At 46.2% G+C, this 24,175-nt stretch overlaps 1 protein-coding gene across 1 annotated transcript in view; it reads left to right on the top strand.

The window, feature by feature from the left end:
• Positions 1 to 24,175, top strand: part of MAP4K5 (mitogen-activated protein kinase kinase kinase kinase 5) — an 88,972-nt gene that overhangs the window by 50,550 nt on the left and 14,247 nt on the right. Inside the window, exons 9-26 of the mRNA XM_075926168.1 lie at positions 3,013 to 3,085; positions 5,542 to 5,673; positions 6,207 to 6,269; positions 8,743 to 8,824; positions 9,460 to 9,576; positions 9,915 to 9,993; positions 11,004 to 11,062; positions 12,760 to 12,815; positions 16,035 to 16,079; positions 17,298 to 17,340; positions 18,039 to 18,192; positions 20,841 to 20,938; positions 21,086 to 21,127; positions 21,295 to 21,379; positions 21,856 to 21,935; positions 22,329 to 22,389; positions 23,953 to 23,955; positions 24,040 to 24,154. Coding sequence (XP_075782283.1) covers positions 3,013 to 3,085; positions 5,542 to 5,673; positions 6,207 to 6,269; positions 8,743 to 8,824; positions 9,460 to 9,576; positions 9,915 to 9,993; positions 11,004 to 11,062; positions 12,760 to 12,815; positions 16,035 to 16,079; positions 17,298 to 17,340; positions 18,039 to 18,192; positions 20,841 to 20,938; positions 21,086 to 21,127; positions 21,295 to 21,379; positions 21,856 to 21,935; positions 22,329 to 22,389; positions 23,953 to 23,955; positions 24,040 to 24,154 — 1,387 coding nt within the window. The remainder of the gene's footprint in view (positions 1 to 3,012; positions 3,086 to 5,541; positions 5,674 to 6,206; positions 6,270 to 8,742; positions 8,825 to 9,459; positions 9,577 to 9,914; positions 9,994 to 11,003; positions 11,063 to 12,759; positions 12,816 to 16,034; positions 16,080 to 17,297; positions 17,341 to 18,038; positions 18,193 to 20,840; positions 20,939 to 21,085; positions 21,128 to 21,294; positions 21,380 to 21,855; positions 21,936 to 22,328; positions 22,390 to 23,952; positions 23,956 to 24,039; positions 24,155 to 24,175) is intronic.

The following is a 24,175-nucleotide window of genomic DNA, read 5'->3' as shown; positions in this document are numbered from 1 at the left end:
TACATAAAGTAAATATATAGTCTCTTCTAAAAAGAAAGAGGACACAATACATGAGTTTTTCTTCATCGCTGTATATAACACTGGACCCAGTTTTGCTTGGGTCCTTAACTCAAATAAGTTTTGTTTTTCTTCATTTAAATCATTGTTCTGGGATGGGGCTGGGGATGAGGCTACCCCAGGGAGAGAGGAAAACACTAGCCCTTTCTTATCACAGAAGCTTGGGGCCAGATAACAAGCACCTATCTGTGGTCACTGCAGAAGGCACAGCCAAGGGAGGGGTACATGTCCCCCAGCTGGGGGACAGACAGACATACAGTCAGACAAACTCTCTGAAATATATAGTAGATAGCTGTTGCCTTCTCCACCCCTGTTCCCTGCAGCCACAATGGGGTTATAGCAGTCCTGGTTCCAATCTCTGACTCTTGCTGCCCCCCTATGGTCATTCTACAGCATAACTGTCCCTCCTACCAGACCCCTCCCTTTCCATTTATGATAAACAATTGAATTCCACACGTCCCATTGTCCTGGCACAACCAAACCCTTTGGGTTATGGAAAACAATCGGCCTCTAGCCACATCCTGTTTTCCTGGCACAACCAAACTCTGACCATGCTTTAAGTTAGGATAAGAGGAAGCTGCCTACCAAATTTGGACATCTTGGCTCCTACTGTTTAGGGGGAATTCTTGAACAGACCAGCTCACAGACAGGCAGACTCTGAAATACCTATATCGAGTAATAGCTGGTTCTTCGTGTCGTTGCCTCTGCGTAACCCCACTGTCGGCTGCATCTGCCTAGCCGCAAGCCATGCAACTCTTGGTAGGGCCAGAGATGAGGACCATGCAGCAGGCAGTAAATGGGGTGGGGACGTTGTGCACGCAGTCCCCTGAAGCTCAGCATTGCACAGACAGAGTGTAACTAACTGTCCCCTCGGTCCTTTTGTCCCTCTGTCGGAGAAGTCCCTGAGCCAGCGGTCACTTGAACCCTCACTGGTCTGTGGAGGATTTTGCCTGAGGGGAGTCATCTAGACTGTCACGGGGTGGGTATGCACAGCCGCCCTGCCCCCCCGAGGTAGGGCGTGGAGCCTATCAGACCCCTCAGTGTGTGCTCCACCCCGTGAGTGGTACCATCCCAGGTACCCCCATTTAAGGGTCAGTAGTAGGCCCCAGCAGCCTGAGTCAGTAGTTGGTCCCAGTTCACTGGGCGACAGGGCCCACTGGCCTGAGTCAATAACAGTCCCCTACATGCGGGGCAGTAGGGCCCAGCAGCCCGAGTCTGTAACAGCCCCCAGTTCACAGGGCAGTCAAAGTCAGTAGTCCCAGCAGTAGCGTCCCCTTGTGGTATAAGGAGGGGTGGGGCACGGGGACCCGGGCCCTCCTTCTCCACCAGGTCCCAGCTCAGGGCCCTATCGGTGGGTGTTTCCCACCATCAGCTCAGCAGGGAATCCGCCCGCAACACGCTGAGCTCTTGGGGAGGGGTTCCAGCTCCCTGCCCTAGGCTACTTCCTAGCTGGTGCACAGTTGTCTGCAACTTCCCCACCTGTGTCCTCCGGGCTAGGTGCTTCCCCTGCTGGTCATTGCTATGGCATCCGCCTGCTGCACCTCCTCGGGACTGGGACCTTCCCCAGCCTGTCTCTGCTAGCTGGCCGCTGCTGCGCCTTCTCCTCCCGAGCACTGGCAGCAGCTCCTGCCTCTGTGGTGGTCAGCTCTGACTGAGCTGAGCTGCTCCACTGGCCAGTTGGAGCATGCCCAGCAGGGCTGTCAGGGTGAGGGGCTCTCAGACAGGAAGGCCTGGTTAACACTTGCCAGCCCAGGGTGGGGTTGATACACCTTGTCACATGGACATAAACTCATTTGCTGCAAGTCTGAACAGTAGTACCCAAAGTTCCGCTTGAGAAGCCGCCGGGATCCAGGATATGTGTCTGGTGCTCTCTGTTTGACTAGGGGGAGAGACGTCCTTGGTTTGCTTCCTCAAGGAGAACACAGCTAGCTGCTGTCCCCCAGCAGGGCTCCTTGGAGCCAATATCATGAAGGAGGAAGAAGAGGTTATTTGCAAAGAGATGCTCTTGTTCTTTGGTTGTATTGTTCTTGCATTGCCACGTGAGTGAAGTCATCCCAGCTTAAACAGTGCTTCTGAGATGGACGGGAATTGGATTGTTAAAGGGAGTGAAGTATTTATTGCTTCATCTGACATGTTGGCATCAAGCTCCGTATGCACATGCCTTCTTCCAGCTCCAACTCCGGTTCCATGGCCGCGTGGCTAACTGCACTTCTCTGCAGTAGGTGTGCAGGAGCAATGTGTTAGAACTACACTTTTTTTTTTTAAATTGAAAGCCTGGAAACCTCATAGTTGAGTTTTCATTAGCAACTTAAATCTGATCTCGCTTGGACGCCCGTTTTCTATGCACTGGCTGTCTGCCTGCCCGCCCGTCTTTTGTGATGTGGACTATGATTCCTCAGGTACTATAGTGTAAATGCAGTAAAATAAAACTAGAGTGGCACGATTTCTGGCTCTAGATACACAGGAAGATTATCTGCAATCACATTCCATGTAGATCTGCTGTCCTCTTCAGAGCGTCTGCTGTGTCTCTTGTCTTAACAGTAAGAACAAAACCTCGCCCCTGTTGTTTCCTCATTGACACAGCACTGTCTCATAACTATGAGGCCAATCTTATCATTCCCTTCAGTAAACGTTATCGAGAATACATAACATACTTTACTTCCTGATTCAATTTGGTTATGCTATGATAAGAAAGGTGAAGGTAAGCAGAGAAACAGGGTCAGTTTTGAGGCAGTTTGGAGAAAAACAACTTTTAATGTCCAGATAGTAAAAATTCCAGTTAAAATTTTCTGCTATTCTTTGTGGAAAATTAACATTCTAAACGGTTATCTTATTTTTATTACCTAGTTGCGTGTGTGTTTTGTTGATTTATTATAACTTTCTAGATTGTAGTTGGTTTTTCGTTTTACATTCAAACTCTAGAAAATGTAATGACGATGTAATTTTGTTTTACAGCTGATTTTGGTGTAGCAGCAAAAATAACAGCCACCATTGCGAAGAGAAAATCTTTTATTGGTACCCCTTACTGGTAATAGTTTGCTTTGACTCATAGAATGACGACATGCAAAGTGAAATCTGTATAAATTATGCTAAAGCTTCTAAAATACAAACATGTGTAATGATAGACATAATATAGTTATATAAACTATTTATTATTTCCAGGCAAAAGACCCTGTGATTTAGTAATGTGCTTGGGCAAGATAATGACATTGTCATTTTGTTGCTTTGTTAAATCAACGAAGTGATGCCAATAGCAGGACTGAAACCTTTGCCAATAAAATATAGTGCTGACTGTTACTTGTGCACCTGGTAGGAGTTGGATTTTGTGCTGTAACTCGCCTCCTCACCAGTATAAAGCATATTTATATCTTAAAAATGAACAAAAAAACTTCTGAAGAACAAAGACAACGGATTTTAAAGTGCTGTCTAAGATCACAATTAGGGACACGTGTATATGTAGGCATGTGTGGCAAATGAATGCATATATCCAATAATTGCACGTAAAATCCTCCATACAAATCTAAATCTGGACATCTGGGTTTCAGGCATGCAGGGCACACTATAATGAAGAGAAGCATAGTTGGTTATTTTTGTTTCCAAATAATCTTTGCTATTTGAGGCTTTGAAGTGCCAGACATTTTCAGCTTTGTAAATCTTGATTTCTAAAAATGCAAATGTAACTGCATTGAACTGAGGCTCTGCCTTAATGCAGAGCTCTCTGTGCAATAGCCATAATGTGGACTGAATACAGACAATTGCATGCTGTGTTCAGCCTCATATTAGAGAAAACAGACTGAGGGAAGAAAGATTGTCTTGGGGTTAGAGCAATGATTCCCAACCATTTTTATGCTGCGGACTGGCAAACCCATTCACAAACTTTTGGTGGACTGGCAACATTTTATTTGCATATTTGTTATGTCAATACAGGCAGTCCCCGGGTTACGTACAAGATAGGGACGATAGGTTTGTTCTTAAGTTGAATTTGTATGTAAGTCGGAACTGGCTCCAGATTCAGCCGCTGCTGCTGAAACTGACCAGGGGCTGACTACAGGAAGCTGGAGGCAGAATTGCTCTGCCCCCAGCTTCCTGGAATCAGCCACTGATCAGTTTCAACAGCGGCTGAATCTCGAGTCTGGGACAGAACAGCTGGGCTGCCAGGTAGGTCCCTGCAGGACCAACCCGGCAGCACCCCAGCTGCTCTACCCCAGGGTCCACAATAAAAGCCTGGTCTGCTGGGGGGGGGGGGCACACTAGCTGCGCCCTCCCCCCCCCCCCCCCCCCAGCAGATCAGGGACACGGGGAGCAAAGCCTCAGAGGCGCGGGACCCCTCCGCCTCCCCGGCTTTGCTCTGGGTGTCCCTGGTCTGCTGGAGACGGTCCCCAGCAGACCAGGGGCACCCGGAGCAGCTTTTCTCGCCCCAGAGGTCGAGGTGGCGGGACCGCTGCGCTCTGGGCAGTCCCGCTGCCTGCGAGCTCCAGGGCGAGAGAGCCCCGTTCGTAAGTGCGGATCCGACATAAGTCGGATCCGCGTAACTCGGGGACTGCCTGTAATGAATATGCAGATATGTAAAGAAAATGTAGCCAGTCCGCCTAACCCCAACCCAGCCCCTTGCTCCCCAGTGCCGAATGCCCTTTGTCCCTTTAAACTCTGACCGCTACAGTCCATGCCAACACCTCTTGCCCGTGACCCTACCACACCCTCACCCAACACCCCTTTGTCCTTTGACCCCACCCCACCCCCGCACTTCCCAGAGCGAGGCTGCCCCCCGGGAGTGTGGCTGTTACTGCCGCACAGGCAGGGGATGCGGCTTTTGGCAGCACATGCACTCCCTCCCCCTTCATGCTCCCGCCCTCCCCAAGCGCATCTTGCGCCCTCAAGGGAAGCGTGGAGTCCCGACCGGCTGCCATTGCCAAGAGGGGGCAGGCACTTCCTGCTCTGCCTCCTCCTGAGTCCCCGTGTCGCTGCGCGAGAGCGGCCATTGCGGCACTCGTGCTCCCTCCTCTTTCACGCCCCGTTCCTGCCCAGACGTGTCTCCCCAAGCACAGAGGGGGGAAGGCAGGAGGAGGGAGGGAAGCATCTCCTGCCGCCTCCTCAGCCACCACGGCTGCCGGAGCTGAGCCGTCGCAAACAACTGGCTTGAGCTTTGGCTGCCGCCGCAGCCTGACAGCCAACAGTTTGCGGACTGGCCCCGGTCTGCGGTCTGGTGATTGGGAATCCCTGGGTTAGAGGATTTGACTGGATCTCACAAGACTTGGGTTCTGTTCCGTGCTCTGCTACTGAATTCATGACCTTGGTCAAGGCACTTACCCTTTGTGCATCTTTTGTTCTTTGAATGGAAGGAATTCATCCCAGAGCAGAGGGTCACATGGGGCCCCATTTACCCTATTTCCACAGGAATCATGTAAAGAGCTTTGAGATGCTAGGTTGAGGGAGATGCTGTGGACGTGATGTGTGTGTGATCAAATGCTGGTTTTACATTTAAAGGATGGCCCCAGAAGTTGCAGCAGTGGAGAAGAATGGCGGTTACAACCAGCTCTGTGACATCTGGGCAGTCGGCATAACAGCAATTGAACTTGGAGAACTTCAGCCGCCTATGTTTGACCTTCATCCAATGAGGTCTGCTGAGCCATGAGAATCGTTCATTTCAAGCATTTTCCTAAATCATAGCCCATAAGGGACCATTACAATCATCTGGTCTGTCCAGCATAACCCAGGCCTACTAACCTCTCCCGGGGTTTCTTACATCCAGCCCTTAATTTCTGTTTTAGTGCACCGCACCTTTTTGTAAAATCATCCAGGCTTCATTGAAAGACTTGCATTCAGATTCTGGAATCAGATTCTTAAGGACTTGACGTTTTGTAAGTGTTTTAGTACCTGCACCGTACAGTAGCCCTAGAATTAGCAGGTTTGTGAATGAAAATAAAAATATTTTATTTCAGAACCCCTATCCATAGTTAAATAAATAGCTTTATTTTGTCACATAAACTGTCTTTTATGTTACATACTACAGAACTCCTGGGTTTTCATCAACTCATATTCTCTCTTGTGGTGTAATAGAACTGCTGTGTACAGTATTGTATGCAGTTTAAAAAAAAATAAAATGAATGATTCTGATATTGTATAATACTATTATGCTTTCTTTATTTTAGGGCTTTGTTTTTAATGTCTAAAAGTAACTTTCAGCCTCCAAAGCTCAAGGAAAAAGCAAAATGGTAAGTCACAGTTTTTCTCCCTTTCTTCAATGCATGTTTTAAAGATGATGTGAATGATTGATTTATTTCATCAGTTCATAAACATGTGCCATGAACCTACAAATACGTAGTCACATTTGTTACACATACGTGAGTTGTCCCTTCACATTCAATGCTTACTGCTAAGCAAAATAATTATAGCAACAGACAGATCGTGAAATAAGAACAATGCGAAAGAATTCCCCGTTCAGGGAGCACCTCATTGAATCAAGGGGACTCTGAACTGTGACGCTCATTGTAGGGTCAGAGCTAAATGTAGTCGATGTCATGGATTTTGAAATTGCTCTGACTTCTGCAGTGACCAAAAAATCTTCATCAATTGCTCAGCCTCTGAAGTTTTTATTGGAACATAATTCACTCCTGGTAAATCATGCTTTAAACAAGCTGTCGCTAAGAATGGGCCATTAATTGCTTATGGCTCTGTAGAAGAAGAACGCCATTGATGAAAGTGAGCGGCATTAGTTTTCATCCCAGCGATCGGAAAGATGACTCCCCTGAGAATGAAGTGTTCTAGGCTGAGACATCTGCAGTATGTACCAGCAAGCAGGATAGATGATTTTTTGTTCTTTTCTTTTGGTTGTTGATTTGAGGTTATAGGAACCGAGAAACAAATGCCACAGCAAGGATTGAAGTCTAGCTGTGCACATACCACTGCAATGGCAGGAAACCAGTTCGTGTGGGACAGGCCCGCCTAACGCTAATTGCTCCTCTTGCTGGCTCAGAGCCAAAAGAAAGCTCCACCTCAGCTCCTACCTGGAGAGAAAAACATCTTCTAGAGAACACATTGGCAATTAGTTTGACCCTGGGCATGTGATCAAGCTGGATGGTAGCTAAGCAGCTAATCCCATTTATGTACTTAGCATGGTGTTGGTAGCCAAGTGACTGTCCTTTTTTCTTTAAATCTTTGCTGGGGGCGGGGGAGGTTCTGCCAGTGTTGCTGGGGGCCGATCCTTCAAATTGTTTATCACCTAGATAAACGTCCTTTTGTGAATTGCACTCTGCACTGCCCGCCCCTGAGATTTGTGCACGCGCTAAGAACCCCTATCTTATACGTTCTTGCCATAGCTTAAAAAGCACGCCACAAATATAACCCTAAGCGCCGTAGTACGGTTCAGCACAACTCGCGTCCAAGGAGCAGACCCTCACCTCACCCCGCCGTCCCTCAGCTTCCACTGGTACAATTCCTTTTGGTATCAAATGCCTGGGAGATACATTTTGCAGCATGTCCTGAAAATCATCCAATTCAGGTGAATGTGTCTCTTGAAAGATCTAGCAAAATAAACCTGTGGTTCTCAAAGTGTGGTCTGGTGGTCCACAACCTTCTTGCAGGTGGGCTATGGGCTCGGGGCTCAGCCCCTCCCTTCCTTGGAGCAGGGAGTTCACACTGGTGCTCCAGCTCCACAACCCCTCCCCCTGTGAGGTTCAAGCACCAGCACCGGCTTCCCGCCTCCATGCCTTGCAGGCCAGATCTGGTTTGCGGGAGAAGGAAGCGGCTCCGCACGCTGCCACTCTGCCTCCCACCAGCTATGGGAACAGCAGTGCAGGAAACCGGTTGCCTGTAGGCTTTCTCTGCTGCTCCCATTGGCCAGAATTCTGGCCAATGGGAGCAGCGGGGACTGGTGCCTGGGAGTGGCAGGGCACACAGAGCCAGGTAAATGCCCCCCATTCTCCTCCCGCCCATTCCCCTACCTCCATCCCCCTCACACACACCCCTCCTGCCCAGACCGCCATCCTTAGCCCACACCTGCACCTAGCCTCCTTCCCAGACCTCATTCCCCGTCCCCTCCTGCCCTCGTTTTGTCATGATGGGTGGTTGGCTGGTGATCCGCAAAAAAGTTAGCGTTGAGCTGGGTGGGTCGCAGGCCAAAAAGTGTTGCAAACCACTGGAAATAAACTCATGTGAAAGACAAGTAACAATTGTAGATGAGACTTTCAAAGGGAGTTCACCTCACATCTTGCATTAGTTTAAAAGGAAGAGCTATTGTTAAATCATCTGAACTGTTTTGAAAATTGCAGCCATGCATCTCTGAAAGAAGAGGTTGATGCTCTCTCCTGATTTTGCACAAATGTGCATTTTATTTTCCTCCTGGTGACATGAGATAATGGGGTGTGCCAGACTGCTTGGATTTGGAGAGAGTGCTGTATATACCTAAGAAACTAAATTATTATTTTGGTATGTAGTGCCATAAGGCTTCCCTTGTAATCTGGTGTTTTGACTGCTTTTTCCAAAGGGACAGTAGTATTACTCTCCTGCTAGTTAATTCAGCAGCAGAATGGTATAAATCTGAAATGCCTAGGGATATTTGAGCAAGATTCTATCTCACAGATGTTATGCCATTTATGTGACCGTTACATTGAAAGTTGCCATTATTTTTCCTTTACAGAAAAACTTACCTCGATTTTAAATATTTATTTTTTGTCTCTGTATGTAAAGGTCAACGACATTCCATAATTTTGTCAAAATAGCGCTTACAAAAAATCCAAAGAAGAGGCCAACTGCAGAAAGACTCCTCACTGTAAGTATCTCAAAAGTCACAACTTGAATCTGTTGTTCCACAGAGTAAAGAAATCATTCACACTCTTGCCAGACAAGTATGCTCTGGGGCACAAATGCAGCAAAAGAGAAATTGGAATCTTCTGGAATATACAAAAGTTGTATTCGGTGGCAAGATTTATAAAGATACCTGTCTGTGCTGCAAGATAAGTCCAGTTGTAATTGTCCAAGAACTGGCATGTTATAGCTGTGTGTCCCAGTTTGGTAGAATTAACTGTGTAGGTTGATAACAAGTCATACCATAAAGCAAATTCGGACCTTGATTCACAAAACATTCAAATGCTTAATTCTGTTCACCTAAACAGTCCCATTGAACTCCATGGAATTACTTACCTGCATAAAGTTAAGAAATTGCACCTGTGTTTGCACAATTTGGGTCTTAATTTCTAATTGCAACTGATGCATGATGCAGTCAGGCTAAAACTGATGCTTGCTTTAGAGGCCTGCTTGCTCAGGAGACATAGTTGGATTGTCTGAAGATTGTCAGAGTTATAAAATTTTGCAACACAAGGCTAATCTTTTGAAGCCCTTACACATAGGGTTAAATATAGGCCTCATATTAAACCTACTGTCACGTGGTTTTTTTGTGATTTTTAGCATAGTTTTGTAGGACAACCTGGTCTCTCGAGATCTTTAGCAGTTGAGCTGTTGGACAAAGTAAATAATCCAGACAACCACACACATTACAGTGAAACTGATGATGAAGATTTTGAGGTGAGGACATATTTGTATTTTTCCTGTTTTGAAAAGCTTTTAATAATCTTCCTGTTTTGACTCTGTGAACTTAGATTCTTACTTGAGAGAGGGGTTGAAAAGTGACTCTAGGCTGCTACACAGCAGTGCTGTAAAAACCATGAGCCCTTGCCACAGAGTTGAGGTCAAGCTTGCTGTTGAGTACAAGGGGCTTGCGTGCAGGCAGTAAAAGTCCCACTCGGTTTCCTAACCATGAATGTGCCATTCTAAGACTTCTTTTTCCCTTTCAATTATAGTATGAGATCTAAGGTGAAGGCGATATAATTGAATTGTAATATTTCTGCTTCTAACACTCACAGCCTCATTCTGTTATTCGCCACACCATTCGCTCGACAAACAGGAATGCCAGAGCAGAAAGAACAGCATCGGAGATAAACTGTAAGTTCCTAATGTGATTTTCGCCATTTCGTGGGGTCTGATTTATTTTTCTGGATGGAGAGTACCTGTATCGTTTTTTTTTTCTAGCAAACCTTAGCAAGCCACTCTTACCATTGGCGCATGTGAAGGAAAAAACCCTGCAAACAAAACACCTCCTCAGTATTTTTCCAAAAACCAACATTTAAACTTGTGTACTGTTCTCTTGCTTCATTTCACGTCAAGGGTGGATAGAGACATTTCTGTGAAAACAGAGTAATCAGCCTGGTTTCTCTCTGCCGTGGGGTTGTGCCAAACCCTGAATGCCTACTGGCATCCTAAAAAATAACAATTTAACAGAAGCATTAAACAGGAAGACGAAGCTGATTCTAGTAGGGAGAGCATAGGGAGAGCATGGTTTTACACATTGATGTCATGGCTGTGTCTGATGAGGGAAAATATCAAAAAGTAGGTGACATTTTGGTTCCACTCTGATTTCTTGCTGGTTTTCCCATTGAGGGACAGCTAACCCTCACCCTAGGAGATGCTCCCCTTGTTTTGGTCGCATCTGCTGCACTGATGGTTAATTAATTAAACTCAAAAGGAGTACAAGCCCTTACACTCCATCGTACTACCACGACACTACTTGGTCACTTTCAAATGGGGCGGGGAGAACCTTGCTGAAATGCTGGAGCCCTTGGAAGCAGGAACTAACTCTCTCTATGCTTGGAGAAGTGCCCATGTAAACTTAATCATTCTGATTTAGATTACTTTGAACATGAATTCATACTGCTCTTTTCCCTTGGTTTCCTTTTTGTGGGTTGTTTCATAATAAGTACATTGCAAGATGAAGTGAAGACTTCCATAAAAACAAATGTTCGTATTTAAAGAGTTTGGAATTGTGTAAGCAAGTTAAAATGAAGTGCTGTGTAACACTGGATTTGTATATGCTGCAGCATGCTGCTTGCTTTAATAGACTGGCCTTAAGAGCGTGGCAGGAGAATGTTACATGTTGAAAATGTGATGTTTTGCAGTTGACAAGCTACAGTTTGAGCCTCCCTTACGGAAAGAAACAGAAGCTCGAGATGAAATGGTAGGACCTGGTTTTCCATCTTTGATTATAATCACGGTGTCCTCCTTGTTTTATGCTGTAACTCTAACTAATATGTGTTCATGATAGAAAAAGAGTCACAAGAAGGCAACTACCCATTTTCAGATAGTCACCACATTCTGAAGAAAATGGGGTTCTTGTGGAGGTTCCTCCTCCCAAACACATGGAAATGTACCAGTTAATTTAGGAATGTGAAGAGAGAGTCTCAATTTGATGCCCCAGATTGCTCTACCACTCAGTATTATTTTTCTACTCTGTCTTGCTACTTGGAGCATAGCCATATTGCACGCAGTCGTTTTTGCTCCATGGTGTGTCACTCGCTGTTTGTTTTGACTCTCGGCAGTTACTTGTTTACTTCAGATCAGTGGAACACCACCCGCCAACACACACTGATCTGGATTAGAGTTCAGCTGTGGACCCGGTGGGCCTGTTTTTTCATAAGCCCTGAGTCCCAACAGCTCCCATTGACTTCCGTTGGAAACATAGGTGCTCAGTGCTATGAAAACCAGGGTCTGCCGGTTTAAAGCCGTATTCCTGTTGGCCAGATGAGCCTTTTTCAGGTCAAATTTGCGCCATTTCCCAAGTTGGTCTCTTTGGGGCTTAATCACGGAACAAAAAAATCTCTGCACTCGTGGGCTACGTCTAGACTACAAGCCTCTTTCGAAAGAGAGCGTCTAGACTGCAACCACTTCTTTCGAAAAAGCGGCTTGCTTTTTTTAAAGAGACCGCCCAGGCAGTCTGGATGCTGTCTTTCGAAAAAGCCCTGTTTGCATTCAAGAATGCCTTTTTTCGAAAGAGCGCTTGCGAAAAAAGGTGTTCTTCCTCGTAAAATGAGGTTTACTGCAGTTGAAAAAACCGCCGTGTTCTTTCGATTTAATTTAGAAAGAACTTGGCGGCAGTTGAGACGCAGGGGAAGTTTTTTTCGAAAAAAGTGGCGTTTTTCAAAAAAAAAAAAAGCCACTTTTTTCGGAAAAACCCTGTAGTCTAGACACACCCATGATGTTCACGGCCTCCGGGAAGGGGAAGTTAGCGGTGGTGCAACTGACCCAAATCAATTACATTAAGCAGCAACAACTCACAACTGTTGTTGTTTTTTTAATAAACAGCAGCCTAGGAGGCAGGTTGATTTGGTTCCTTTAACAAGTCAAAGGTCACTTTAATGAGTGCGGGACTGGCCGCATTTACCAGTCGTTGTTGAAAAGGAGTTGGCAGGGCGGGAAGCACATTCAGCAAACATGTGGTGTAATGCCTGCTCTCAAAGGACCAGGGGGACAGCCCTTGGAGAGCTGTAGATTGGGGAGTCGCAACATGATCTCATTCTGAAATCATGAGTCCCCAAGGAGGGTAGTAGCGGTAGGCATGGAGAAAAGCTTCCTCCTTATCAAGTTTGTACCAGCTGACTTTTAATTTAAAGTCATTTGTCATCTGTTGAACGGGGTTCCTCGCCATTTCCGGGTATGGTTTTCAAGCCCAAATTAAAGGAAAGTTGGGTTGTTTTTTCAATAATCATACTGCAGACATTTGGACTTTGGAACTTAAATTCCTCTGTTTATGGGGGGTTATTTTCTGCAGCTCTCTCCCTCCCTAGCTCCCCGGGATGTTATGGAAATAGATGTAGAGAATATTTTCTTTCCCTTAAATAAATAAAAATTGTTGAAATAAAATTTCTGCCTCTTCAGAATGTGGCGGCAGGCACAGACTTTGCTTCACACTGGAATCCTTTTGTTGATGGCAAGTATGTACCTAGCTTAATAACATTTTTATGTTTTTGATTGTATGAAAAGAAAAAAGATACATGCTTTAAAAACTTGAGCGCGTTAATTCTAATTTTTATATCTTTGGATAAAATGAGGCAGGCCAAAGTGCAGGTAAAAATTAATTTGACTTCACATTATACACAGTATTTCAGTGCAGTTCTTGTAATCCAGTTGGTCAGCTCCTCAGGGCAGGAATATTCACTATGAAAGATGATCAGTGATTTGGGGTGGGAGGGAGGGGGAGTTTCTGTGAAGCTTCCTGGTCAGTGAGGGAACATCTAGTATATGGAGTGTCTGTCTTAAAACAAAATAACTAAAATCAGGGTTTGTTTTACTTGCCTTTCAAAGGGTTCAGTTCAGGATTTTGCATGGAGTTTGCAACACTCCCTGCACGGTTTAACGGCTGTGATGTCACCATGTGTTGCAAGGCCCATGCAGAATGCTGACAAGCCGTCTTTGCAAATCAAGGAGGAACTGGCTTTCAAAGACTTGGGTTTTTTAAATTGCAGCTGTGGTTACTTCAGCACTTGTCTTACATGTCCGTTGTGGAATAAACTGCACCTACAACACAATTAGCAACTTTGGATTTAAACTTTGGGTAGAAAAAGATGACTTCCTGTGTGTGTCAACCCTGAAATAAGAGAGCACAACTCTATTGGTGCTAACACTCAATTTGACCACACAGCCATACAGGGCTTCCTTTCGCTGCACACTGCTACACTGTGCTTCAAAGCTGGCCTTTGAAGTTATGACCAAAAAAAGTAAGCAGGCTTGGTATTACCAGCTGAATGACCCAGCTAAACAGGAACGAGCATTTTAGAAATGGTCTCTTCTGTTGCAAGTTTTACATTACTGCTAGGCAGAAAAATCCCTCGCTCTCTTCTGTATTGGAGGCAGTCAGTGCACAAGATGCTATTGTGTTTAAATGTTGTGAATAACCTTTAGCATATAGCTCATTTCCAACATTGCACTTCTGCAATCCGACTGGTCACATCATGCCAAGTATAATTGATCCATTGTTTTTAAATGTGTGACAGTTCATCCTGCAGTGGATTTTCTGGTTTCTTTTCTTTGCACCTCCAGTGGTGAAAATTCAAGGTGGCTTTGTAAGTCTTACCCATGCTTCTCTTCCCGGCAACAGAAACAACTTTTCCTCCCCCTTTTCTTGCCGTGTTTATATGACACTGGCTAGCTAGAGCGGCAAAGCCTTACACGTTCCTGACGAAGCTGTGGGCAGCTGGAATCTCCAGGATTGGGGGTGGGGAGCATGCCAGAAAGCTCAGAGTTCTGTCTCCTCTACACATTACCCCGGATCTGAATTTGATTCCTTAGTGCTGTGGCATTTTGTGTAATGCAGGCTGTCTGTATAAAACTGCATCAAAAGCAACTCTGGACAGCTGTAACAAAGGCTGTAAATCAGTAAATGTGTGCGGATTTATGAAGTGATACTGGGGCGGGGGGCAGTCATAAAGTCACAGGACAGTGAGTTTCTCTGGAATTCTCTTGGAATTCAGTTCCTGCTCAGAAGGGTAAACAGGAAATGCTGAGCCTTCTGAGCTAGGGGATTCGGGATAGTGCCAGAGTGGAAAAGAAAAGTCTGGTTTGAGAGACGGGGGAGGGGAGCTGCTGTTCAGTGGTGTGGCCCATGCCAGAGATAACACTGACTTCTACACTGACTCAGGGTAGCTTTTTGTGACACATGCCCGTGGTCGTCCTGGGAGATTGAACTAGTTTGATACTTTTTCAGTCTTTAAATTAACTATTTTTAAAATGAATAATGTGAGCAGTTTTCTGCATTACTCAGGAGTGACTTTTTACCAGTGCTCACATCCGGTAATCACTTGAGGGTAATTGACTGTGTGTGCATGCGCCCCCCTCTTCCTCCCCCCCCCATCATATCTGGAGCAGCAGTCTTTAGCAGCTGTTCCAGGACCACTCCAGAAGCAGCTCAAAGGGAAACTGAATAGTATGCAGAGTGCTGGTTTTTTTTATTAATATGCTCTTATTCTTCAAGAGCTGTGTAAAAGGAGCCTGTAATCTTCTGCTGGCAGGGCATTTCATGGAATCTTACAGAATCCTCGTGAGTGGGGATGTGAGAGCCAGCCACACCCCATGCTAACTGTATCTTTCCAGTGGCGTCTGATTGCCAGCCTGTTCCCTTTGCCTGGCAGAAATCTGCCTCTGATTATTTAAAAAAAAAAAATTGTGACAAGCAAGTTGTAACTTTCACCTCCACCTCCAGAAAAAACTCCTGTCTTTCCCTGAGCTCACTGGTATAATTGAGATTAACTAATCACAGCAGATCATCCCCAAAATAGTTCTCTCCCTGAATGCACGAGTACCTTACTGTGGATGGATTTTGAGCAACTGAATGTTTAAAATGTAGTGTTATTTTAGAACTATATCTGAAATAAACTGAAGTTACCGCTCAGTAACGTTAGCTAGAAAGTTATTCATGTCCAGAAATCTAAGTTTGATTATAAATTTGACTTTCCTGCACTTTTCTGTTGGCCTCACCGTAGTCTGACAGAGAGAGCTACATAACAGTGTAACAGGAAAACAGTCTGTGAGACTCGTTAGTATATTCCTGCTCTTTTCACTAACTTTCTCCATTTTCCGTTGTTGTTAGCACACAGAATTAGGCATTGCAACAGCGTCTGAATCTCCTTAGTAGATGGTGTGAGACTAGTTTGTGATCCCCAAGCACAAGAGAACATAACTAGCAGTTCCTTTAGGGCAGGGCTTCTCAGACTTCATTGCCCCACGACCCCCTTCTGACAACAAAAATTACTTCCTGACCCCAGGAAGCCTGAGGCTACCTAAGCGCCACTGCTCCGGGGGAAGAGGCCCAAGCTGGAGTCCCACCGCTCCGGGCAAGAGGGCTAAAGCCCTGGCTCCAAGCAGTGGGGGCTTCATCTCTGGGTCCCAGCAAGTCTAAGCCAACCCCATTCTAAGGGGGGCAGCGACCCACTCTGGGGTCCCAACTCGGTCTGAGAACCCACTGCTTTAAGGGGAAAAGAAAGTGCCACGTGAAAAAAGGGCTGAACTCCATGAATACGGGGCGGGCACTTGGGGGTTTGCAATGAGCTGGGCAGTACAGGACTGTCCGATGAGCTATGTCCGCGATCTAACGGTGACTGCATTGATCTTCCTACACCTCAGAGCAGGCCTCTTATTTTTATGAACGTTTTACCTAGGGGACCATTCACAAAATTTGGCGATGGCAGTGAAGATGTTGAAGAGTGAGTGATCCTCCTTCGTTTTCAGTTGTATCTATCCTCTGTCGCTCTTTCTGTAAGATTCTGGCAAAACCCCTTTTCCTGAAATGGTGGATGTATACCACATGACAGTGAGGTCACTCAGAAATTAACACGCCCTTCCCTGTGTGTCGAGCATCAAGAGAACATGCGACAGCCCTCTGTGGATAGATCTAGCCTCTCTTCTCCTCCCTCAAAATATTACGGAGGGTGCCAGGAAGCTTCTGATTTCTAAGAGGAGGACAGTATTACTGTGATGAGCCAGGCCTAGTACAGACAACTGATGTACAAGAGTCCCTACAGAGTTCTGCCAATGCACCCCCCCTTACCCTTGCAAGCCCCCTGCTATTCCAATACTCGATCATTCCTGAGCAGAACCTGCAAACCATGGCGCAGATCATGGGGGGTTTTGTTGTTTGAACCAAACATCCAGTAGGTGTGAGGGTGATTATTAATTCAAAAACAGCCGCCAGCTTCTTTTGTGAATTGAAGGAATTTGAGAGGACTTTCCTCAGAGTCCTGGTGATCCAGAAGCATAACACGTTCATTTTCTTAAGCAACAGAGTTACTTACCCCTAACCCTAATATCTTAATATCTGTTTAATCCTGCTAATTTCAAGTACAGGTTGAACCTCACTAGTCCAGCACCCCCTGGTCTGGCAACATCCATTGTCCGGTATGATTTGAGTTCTCTGGATGTCCACTTATCTGGAGTGTGGCCAAGTTTCCCGCAGTCCCATAACATTTGTTTACATCCCCCAGTCCTGGGTCTCAGTGTTCTGTGCTGGTTTTTAGCTCTAATTCCCTCTAAATGTCTTCTCAAAGCCCAGTCAGCAGTGGAAGTGTTGGTTTGCTGCTAGATATCATTGACCTCCCGTGGTTCGGCAGATTCTCCCGAGGGTGCCAGATTAGAGAGGTTCAACCTGAAGTCTTCACTCTGCTCAATTATCTTTTAACATTACATTATGAAAGAACATAATTTAATTAAAAAATAAACCACTAATAAATATGAACCTGTTTTTCTGATCTGCCTTGTATTGTACATCTGCTTTGACCCCTATTTGTGTCAAGCTGTGAAAAGACAATCTGTTCCGTGCGCATAGCTCGTCTGATTTCCACAGGCTGCATATTTTCAGCTAAGCCTATCGGTGTGTTTCTTGTTGGTAAAAATAACCAGGGTTCTACTGCACCTTTTTATTCTAGGTCTACCCTAAAGCGAGCAGGGCCACCACCGCTACCTCCTAAGGTAAGGTTCTGCTGGGTTTTAAAGAATTTACTGCCAAAAGACACTGTATGAACATTCTGCGGTCTGATGCTTTCTAGCTGCTCATAAGCTTAGAAGCTAATTTACTAACAGTTGGGGGGAAACCTAGCTATGTTTTGTGCTGACCTGTACTCTGTACAATCCTGTTGGACGTCTGGGATTTTACTGGATGTCACTGGACCATCTAGGTTGTGTTTGTAAAAGGACGTGATATATGTATGGTGTGTCCTGTGGACCACTATTCTTTCAGCTACTTGGCCATTAGTTTTCAAAATCCATCAAGAAAAGAATAATTCGCATACAGACTTGAACCTCTCTAAACCGGGACACTCTGGTCCAGCAGCTGGAAGCCTTGCTGGGCCAGCAGCAGCCCTGGCGGGCAAGAAGTGCAGCCAGGCCAGCAGTAGTAGGGCTGGTGGCCAGGCGCCCAGCCAGGCCAGTAGTGGGGGGCCAGCGTTGACTTCCCATGGTCTGACAAACTCCCTCATTCGGGATTGGTCAGTTCCTGAGGGTGCCGGACCAGGGAGACCCAACCTGTAATAAATTATCCAGCTGTCAACGTTCTGTGTAAGAATGGTGCTACATTTTCTACAGAAAAGCTAATGTAATAAATACATTTAGGCCTCTGAAAGATCATTTTTCACCTTATGTTATAACCCCGCCTATTGCATGTGTTACAGCCAAGGATAAACAGTTATCCCGAGGAAGGCCTTGCGGACGAGGAGAAGTCTCAGACGATAAAACACTTTCCAGATTCGCAGAGCCAAGCGCTGCCCGCACATAGAAGACAGAGTATTCCCGCTTGTGGACTGCAAGCTGAGCCATCCCCCATTGGTATGACTAGCAGTCTCAGCAGCCCGGGCCTGCTCACAGCTAGATACAGTGACTTGGGTAAATAATCTAAGCTACATTGTTTCCAGTTTTTTGTACCTCTGTTAGTCCCAGAGACTCAGGGCAGGCGTGGTGTCTTTACTGGACCAACTTCTGTTTGCTTTTGAACTACACAGATCTGCTGCTCTTCAGATCCTCATACCTGGAAAGCTGGTTCCTTCCCCCAGCGGAAGTGGGTCCCATTAAAGATGTTGCCTCCCCCACCTTGTCTCTGATTCACGTTTTTAGAAATTGACTTGTTTCCCATGAAAAGAAACCTGTTCAGGAGCCGAAACGTTGACTTCAAGCCAAACATTATTGCAATAGAAGTAGTTCCTGAAGTACAACTTCCCTTCTCACGTGTGCTGGCCTTTCTCTGTGCCTCAGGGTATGTCTACACTACAAAGTTAGTTCGAACTAACGGACGTTAGTTCGAACTAACTTTAATAGGTGCTACACTAGCGCTCCGCTAGTTCGAATTTGAATCGAACTAGCGGAGCGCTTAGTTCGAACTAGGTAAACCTCATTTTACGAGGACTAACGCCTAGTTCGAACTAAGGGCTGTGTAGCCCTTTAGTTCGAACTAGTGGGAGGCTAGCCCTCCCCAGGTTTCCCTGGTGGCCACTCTGGCCAACACCAGGGAAACTCTATGCCCCCCTCCCGGCCCCGGACCCCTTAAAGGGGCACGGGCTGGCTACGGTGCCCGTGCCAGGTGCAAGCCTGCCAGCACCCAGCCAGCAGACCCTGCACCTGGCACGGCACAGAGCCACCCACCCGATGCCCCCCAGCCCACCCCCTCTTGCCGGGACCAGGCTGGCGGCTCCCGGGAGCTTGCCCTGGACCGCAAGAGGCGGGCACCTTCCTGGGCTAGTGCGGACATCGTGGACCTCGTCCACAATCTCCGCACTAGGCACAGGAAAGTGGCCGTCTAGGGCAGGAGAGCTGCCAGCCTGGCCACCCAGGAGCAGGTGTGCATGAAAATCAAGGGGGTCCACTGAGACCCCCGACCCTGAGCCCTGAGCTTACAATGGCCGTACTGGGTCAGACCAAAGGTCCATCTAGCCCAGTAGCCTGTCTGCCAACAGCGGCCAACCCTAGGGACCCTGGAGGGGATGGACCGAAGACAATGACCAAGCCATTTGTCTCGTGCCATCCCTCTCCAGCCTTCCACAAACTTTGGGCAGGGACACCACTCCTACCCCCTGGCTAATAGGACTCCATGGACCCAACCTCCATCACTTTATCTCACTTCCCTTTAAACGCTGTTCTAGTTGTAGCCTTCACAGCCTCCTGCAGCAAGGAGTTCCACAGGTTAACTATTTGCTTTGTCAACAACAACAACAACTTTCTCTTACTAGTTTGAAGCCTGCTACCCATTCCTTTCCTTTGGTGTCCTCTAGTCCTTCTTTATGGGAACTCAGGAAGAACTTTTCTGAATGCACCCTCTCCACCCAACCCCTGCTTTTAGAGACCTCTATCCTGTCCCCCCTCCGTCTCCTCTTTTCTAAGCTGAACAGTCCCAGTCTCTGTAGCCTCTCTTCATCTGGGACCTGTTCCCAACCCCTGATCATGTTAGTTGCCCTCCCCTCTTCCAGCCTTTCTCTTCCCCTCTCCCACCTCCTTTTCCCAGTCTCCCCCAGTTTTTTTTCAATAAAGACAGAGTCAATGTTGGAAGAAACGTTATCTTTATTTTGTACATCAATAAGAAGGGGGGCTAAGGAAGGGTAAGTGGAAGGAGGTGAGGGAGGAATGGGGTACGAGCCCCCGATGGGGAGGACTGGGCTGGCTCTGCAGGCTTCTGGGGGTGGAAGCTCTCCTGCAGCCCCCCAATTACTCCCTCTCCCCAGATGGCAGCCTGCGGCAAGTGCAGCCGGGCTGATGGCCGAGTGGTGTGATGTGCCCAGTGTGGGCACTCAGGGCACTCCAAGCCAGAACTTCTTTGCAAGCGGGGCACCCCTTAGAACTGTGTGTCCGGGGTGGGGGTCGGGACCCTTTAAGCGCAGCCCTCGGCTAGCCTGAGACAGCATCTCCATGCTCTAAGTCCTCCTTTTATGCCCTGCCGGCACTGCTTCCGGCCATCCTTAAGCCCTGTTCAGAGTCCACTCAATGTGGACTTACTAGTTCGAACTAGCAAAACGCTAGTTCGAACTAGTTTTTAGTTCTAGATGCGTTAGTTCGAACTAGCTTAGTTCGAATTAACTAATTCGAACTAAGTTAGTTCGAACTAGCGCTGTAGTGTAGACGTACCCTCAGAGGTTTCTCTGCTAAAGGCCTAGGCCAGGCGCCTTCCTGCTGGCACAGGGATTGGGGCCAATCAGCACCATTCCTGTGTTGGTCCAACATGCGCCCATCTGCCAGTCTGAGCACGTCACAATGGCAGGAAAGGTAGGTTTCTCTCCATAGCAAAGAGCCCTGACCACCCAAACTGACTCCTTTTCTGCCACGCCCTCTGAAAAGGGTCAGCTGGCTGAGATTAATCTGCGATACTTCAGAGTGGTGCCTTCCTCTTCTCTAGCTTTAATTCTATATGTAGCAAAGAACTGGGCAGCAAAAGTCTTTGTACTGGATTGGTTATCGGATGCACATTAAAATGCACGTGGGCTTTGTTTTAGGCAATGGGGATAGTATGCTGAAACTCATTGAGGAAAATGCAGAGGGTTCCGGACCAGTCCCCCAACTGCCCCGTAAAAAAGACAAAAGAGACTTTCCGGTAAGTGTTCGGTGCTGGAGCTGTTAAATATTGATCCATGGCATGACTTGGTTAGCTAGCTGGCGTGGAGAGATTTCATGCACGTGAATGTATGGTGCAGTTTTAAACTAGTGTGAATCATTTTACAGCTTATCTCTTTCTCCTCAGAAGCCAGCGATCAATGGTCTGCCGCCAACGCCAAAGGTGCTGGTAAGAATGCGCATTTAAAATAGGGCTAATTGGGATCATATCTTTATTCAGCCGTCTTCTTATTTGGCCTATAGACAGTTAGCAAATTGCTTATTACTAGAAGAGTTCAGGGTTGAAACTCTGTACGTCGCAAGCTAGTTTCAGGTTTAAATTTTGTTTACTTTTAGATGGGAGCATGTTTTTCCAAAGTGTTTGATGGTTGCCCTTTGAAGATTAACTGTGCAACATCCTGGATCCATCCTGATACTAAAGGTAGGTTCACTTTCCCCCTTGGCATTTCAAATCCTGCATGGCTTAGGGGATAGGGTGCTCCCCTGGGGAGGACAGGGTCGTGGGTTCGAGTTCCGCCTCCCCCGGGTCGGTTTCCCAGTATGCTTTAATATGGCAACCCTGGAAAACAGGCTATGCTGCATTAAAGATTCTGCCGGGCAAGGAGGGCTGCACCCGGGGGGGGGGGGCGGACTCTTACTTGACATCCTGCTCCTGAGGGGCATGTGGCTCCGCACCCTATGCCTCTCCCAGGCACTGCCCCCCCTGCTGCTGTGGGGAAAAGCCACAGGGGAAGCGCATCACGGTGCTGCTGTTCCCCCAGTAGGGCAGGGAGGGAACAGCAGCTCACAAAGCTGCTTCCTCCTCTGTACCACAGGTGTTCCCGTATGAGGGACACTGACTACAGCAGTTCAGGTGTATAGTGCTTTTGGATTAAGCCAATTTCCCTCCTGGTTTAGATCAGTATATTATCTTTGGAACAGAAGATGGTATTTATACGTTGAATCTGAATGAACTTCACGAAGCCACGATGGAACAGGTAAGTACCGTGTCTTGCACAGACAGAATGTAACTGACCGATACGATGAAGCATCAGAATCTTGTCATGTTTCAAGGAGGTTGATCGAATTGCTCTGCTCTGTTGCATAAGCTGGTTCACATCAGGCAACGCTCCCTTGGGCGTAACATTAGAAATCCTGAACTTTCAGGAGGATACTGTTGACACGGCCGATGAGATGCTCAGGTCAAAGGATAGCATGGAGTTCATCAAGAGGCAATTAGCAAGGCATGAGCAGAGCCTGAGGAAATGGATCAGGGACCCAGTGTTATTAACTGGGTTTCTTTTGTAATTCAGTTTCATTGTAATTGTATGTTTCTTTTGTAATTCAGTTTCTCTCTGTTACATGGAAATATCTTCTGCTTCTTTCTTTAGTTATTTCCCCGGAGATGTACCTGGCTGTATGTTATCAATAATACTTTAATGTCGTTGTCAGGTATGTATATAGTAAGCAAAAAGCCTCTCTAAATAATGGAAAAATACACAAAGCATTCACTTTTAAAAGAATATTTTCACGTGGGCTTCCTGTAGATTGGTAACATTATACTGAACAAGAGAATTGTGTGCTGTTTCCCTGTATTTCTGTTTCTCTTTTTCATGTAGGAAGTTTTACTTTATAAGTTTTTTACACAAGAAATGTTCATAGATTGTAAGGCTGGACGCTTAGGAAATGAAACTTGGAAATACTAGGTCAATTGTATCAGTAGCCTATCACTGGTTTTTGCCTGAAAGGTTAGGAGTTTGATTAGACCACAGAATACAAGTCTTGTTCTGGATCATGCCAAAGGCCCAGTTTGAGTGGGAGAAAGATCTTGAATTTTTCCTGCTTTTGGTCTCTGAGATTGCAGTGCCTAGTTCAGGACTGTGTTCCATTATTAATATAACAATCAGGCCAATGTGCCTCTTTATTGGGGAGGAGTGGAAAGGGCTTCCAAGAATTTAGGTGCGCTGTCTAATCGTTCCCCTGGTTCACTGCAGTTTGGTGCCATCTTTAACGGCTTTGAACTTCCCAGTGGGTCTCAGCATACATCTGACTGACTCAGAAAATAGGTCTGATTGAGAGCAAGGAGAGTTCTGAGTTAAAGAGGAATGATGTACGCATGTGTGCACATGTAAATAATAATGAATTTGTAATTCTGACTGGTTGTATTCTAACTATAGATGATTTGAAACCAGGTGTTTTCCCTTCTCCCCGATATAAGGGAATTCTATGTATGAAATAGCTGCCCAAGGTTGATCTTAATTTTGAATGCAGCCAGATTGCAGGTCGGACCTTTAGACATAGGATGCCACGTATAGTCCAAGTCACATGATGATCTGGAGATAGCCCAGGATGGGTTTCCAGAAGGCTGGTGGCACATAGATTCCAAAGGTCAGAAATGACCACTGAGATCATCTGATCTGACCGCCTGTGTAATACAGGTCATAGAATAATCCCCAGAGCAGATCCAGTAGGAAAACATCCCATCCTGATTTTAAAATTGCCAGTGACAGAGACTCCACCATGACCCTTGGTAAATGGTTCCAGTGGTTAACTGCCCTCACTGTAAACATTGACACCTTATTTCCATCCTGAATGTGTCTAGCTTCAACTTCCAGCCATTGGTCCATATTGCACCTTTCTCCTGCTTTACACTGCCAGGCCCTGGAGGGAGGTGTTACTGGCCATAAAAGTGTTATCCTCATTGGTTTTGAGTAATTGCAGGTATCTGTGCATAGACCAGTACCAACCGTGTATGCTAATAGTAATAATTTATATGTAAATATATTTCTGTACGTTTAATGAACACATCCATGCCTGCATGGAGTATCAAAGAACTGCCTAGAATTTAGTGTGTGCATTTGTTTTACACCTTTTCTTAAATGTTCTTATTAAACCTTAACATCAGTAGTTGAATAATGGTCCCTCCTGATGTGCTGTCCTTTTGATCATGATTTGTTTCTCTTCACATTTTGGCCTGGCTTCTCTTTTGGACATGTTTGCGGATCGCCTTTTTAGAAGGTAATGATCACTCTGGGTTTTTACCATAAATAGCCTCTGTCTGAGACGTGTGTGTACGATACAAATCAGTTTTCTGTCTTACAGGGAAAACATTCCAGCTCTACTCCCATAACCTAATAGCTTTGTTTGAACAAGCCAAAAAAACAGGATTAGCTGCTCATATTCAGACTCATCGGTTCCCTGACAAAATATTACCAAGGTACAAAAATATTTCTCTTCT

The sequence above is a fragment of the Pelodiscus sinensis genome, chromosome 4 (assembly GCF_049634645.1).
Source record: "Pelodiscus sinensis isolate JC-2024 chromosome 4, ASM4963464v1, whole genome shotgun sequence".
NCBI classification, from domain to species: domain Eukaryota; kingdom Metazoa; phylum Chordata; order Testudines; family Trionychidae; genus Pelodiscus; species Pelodiscus sinensis.
This window is presented reverse-complemented; position numbering and strand designations above follow the sequence as displayed.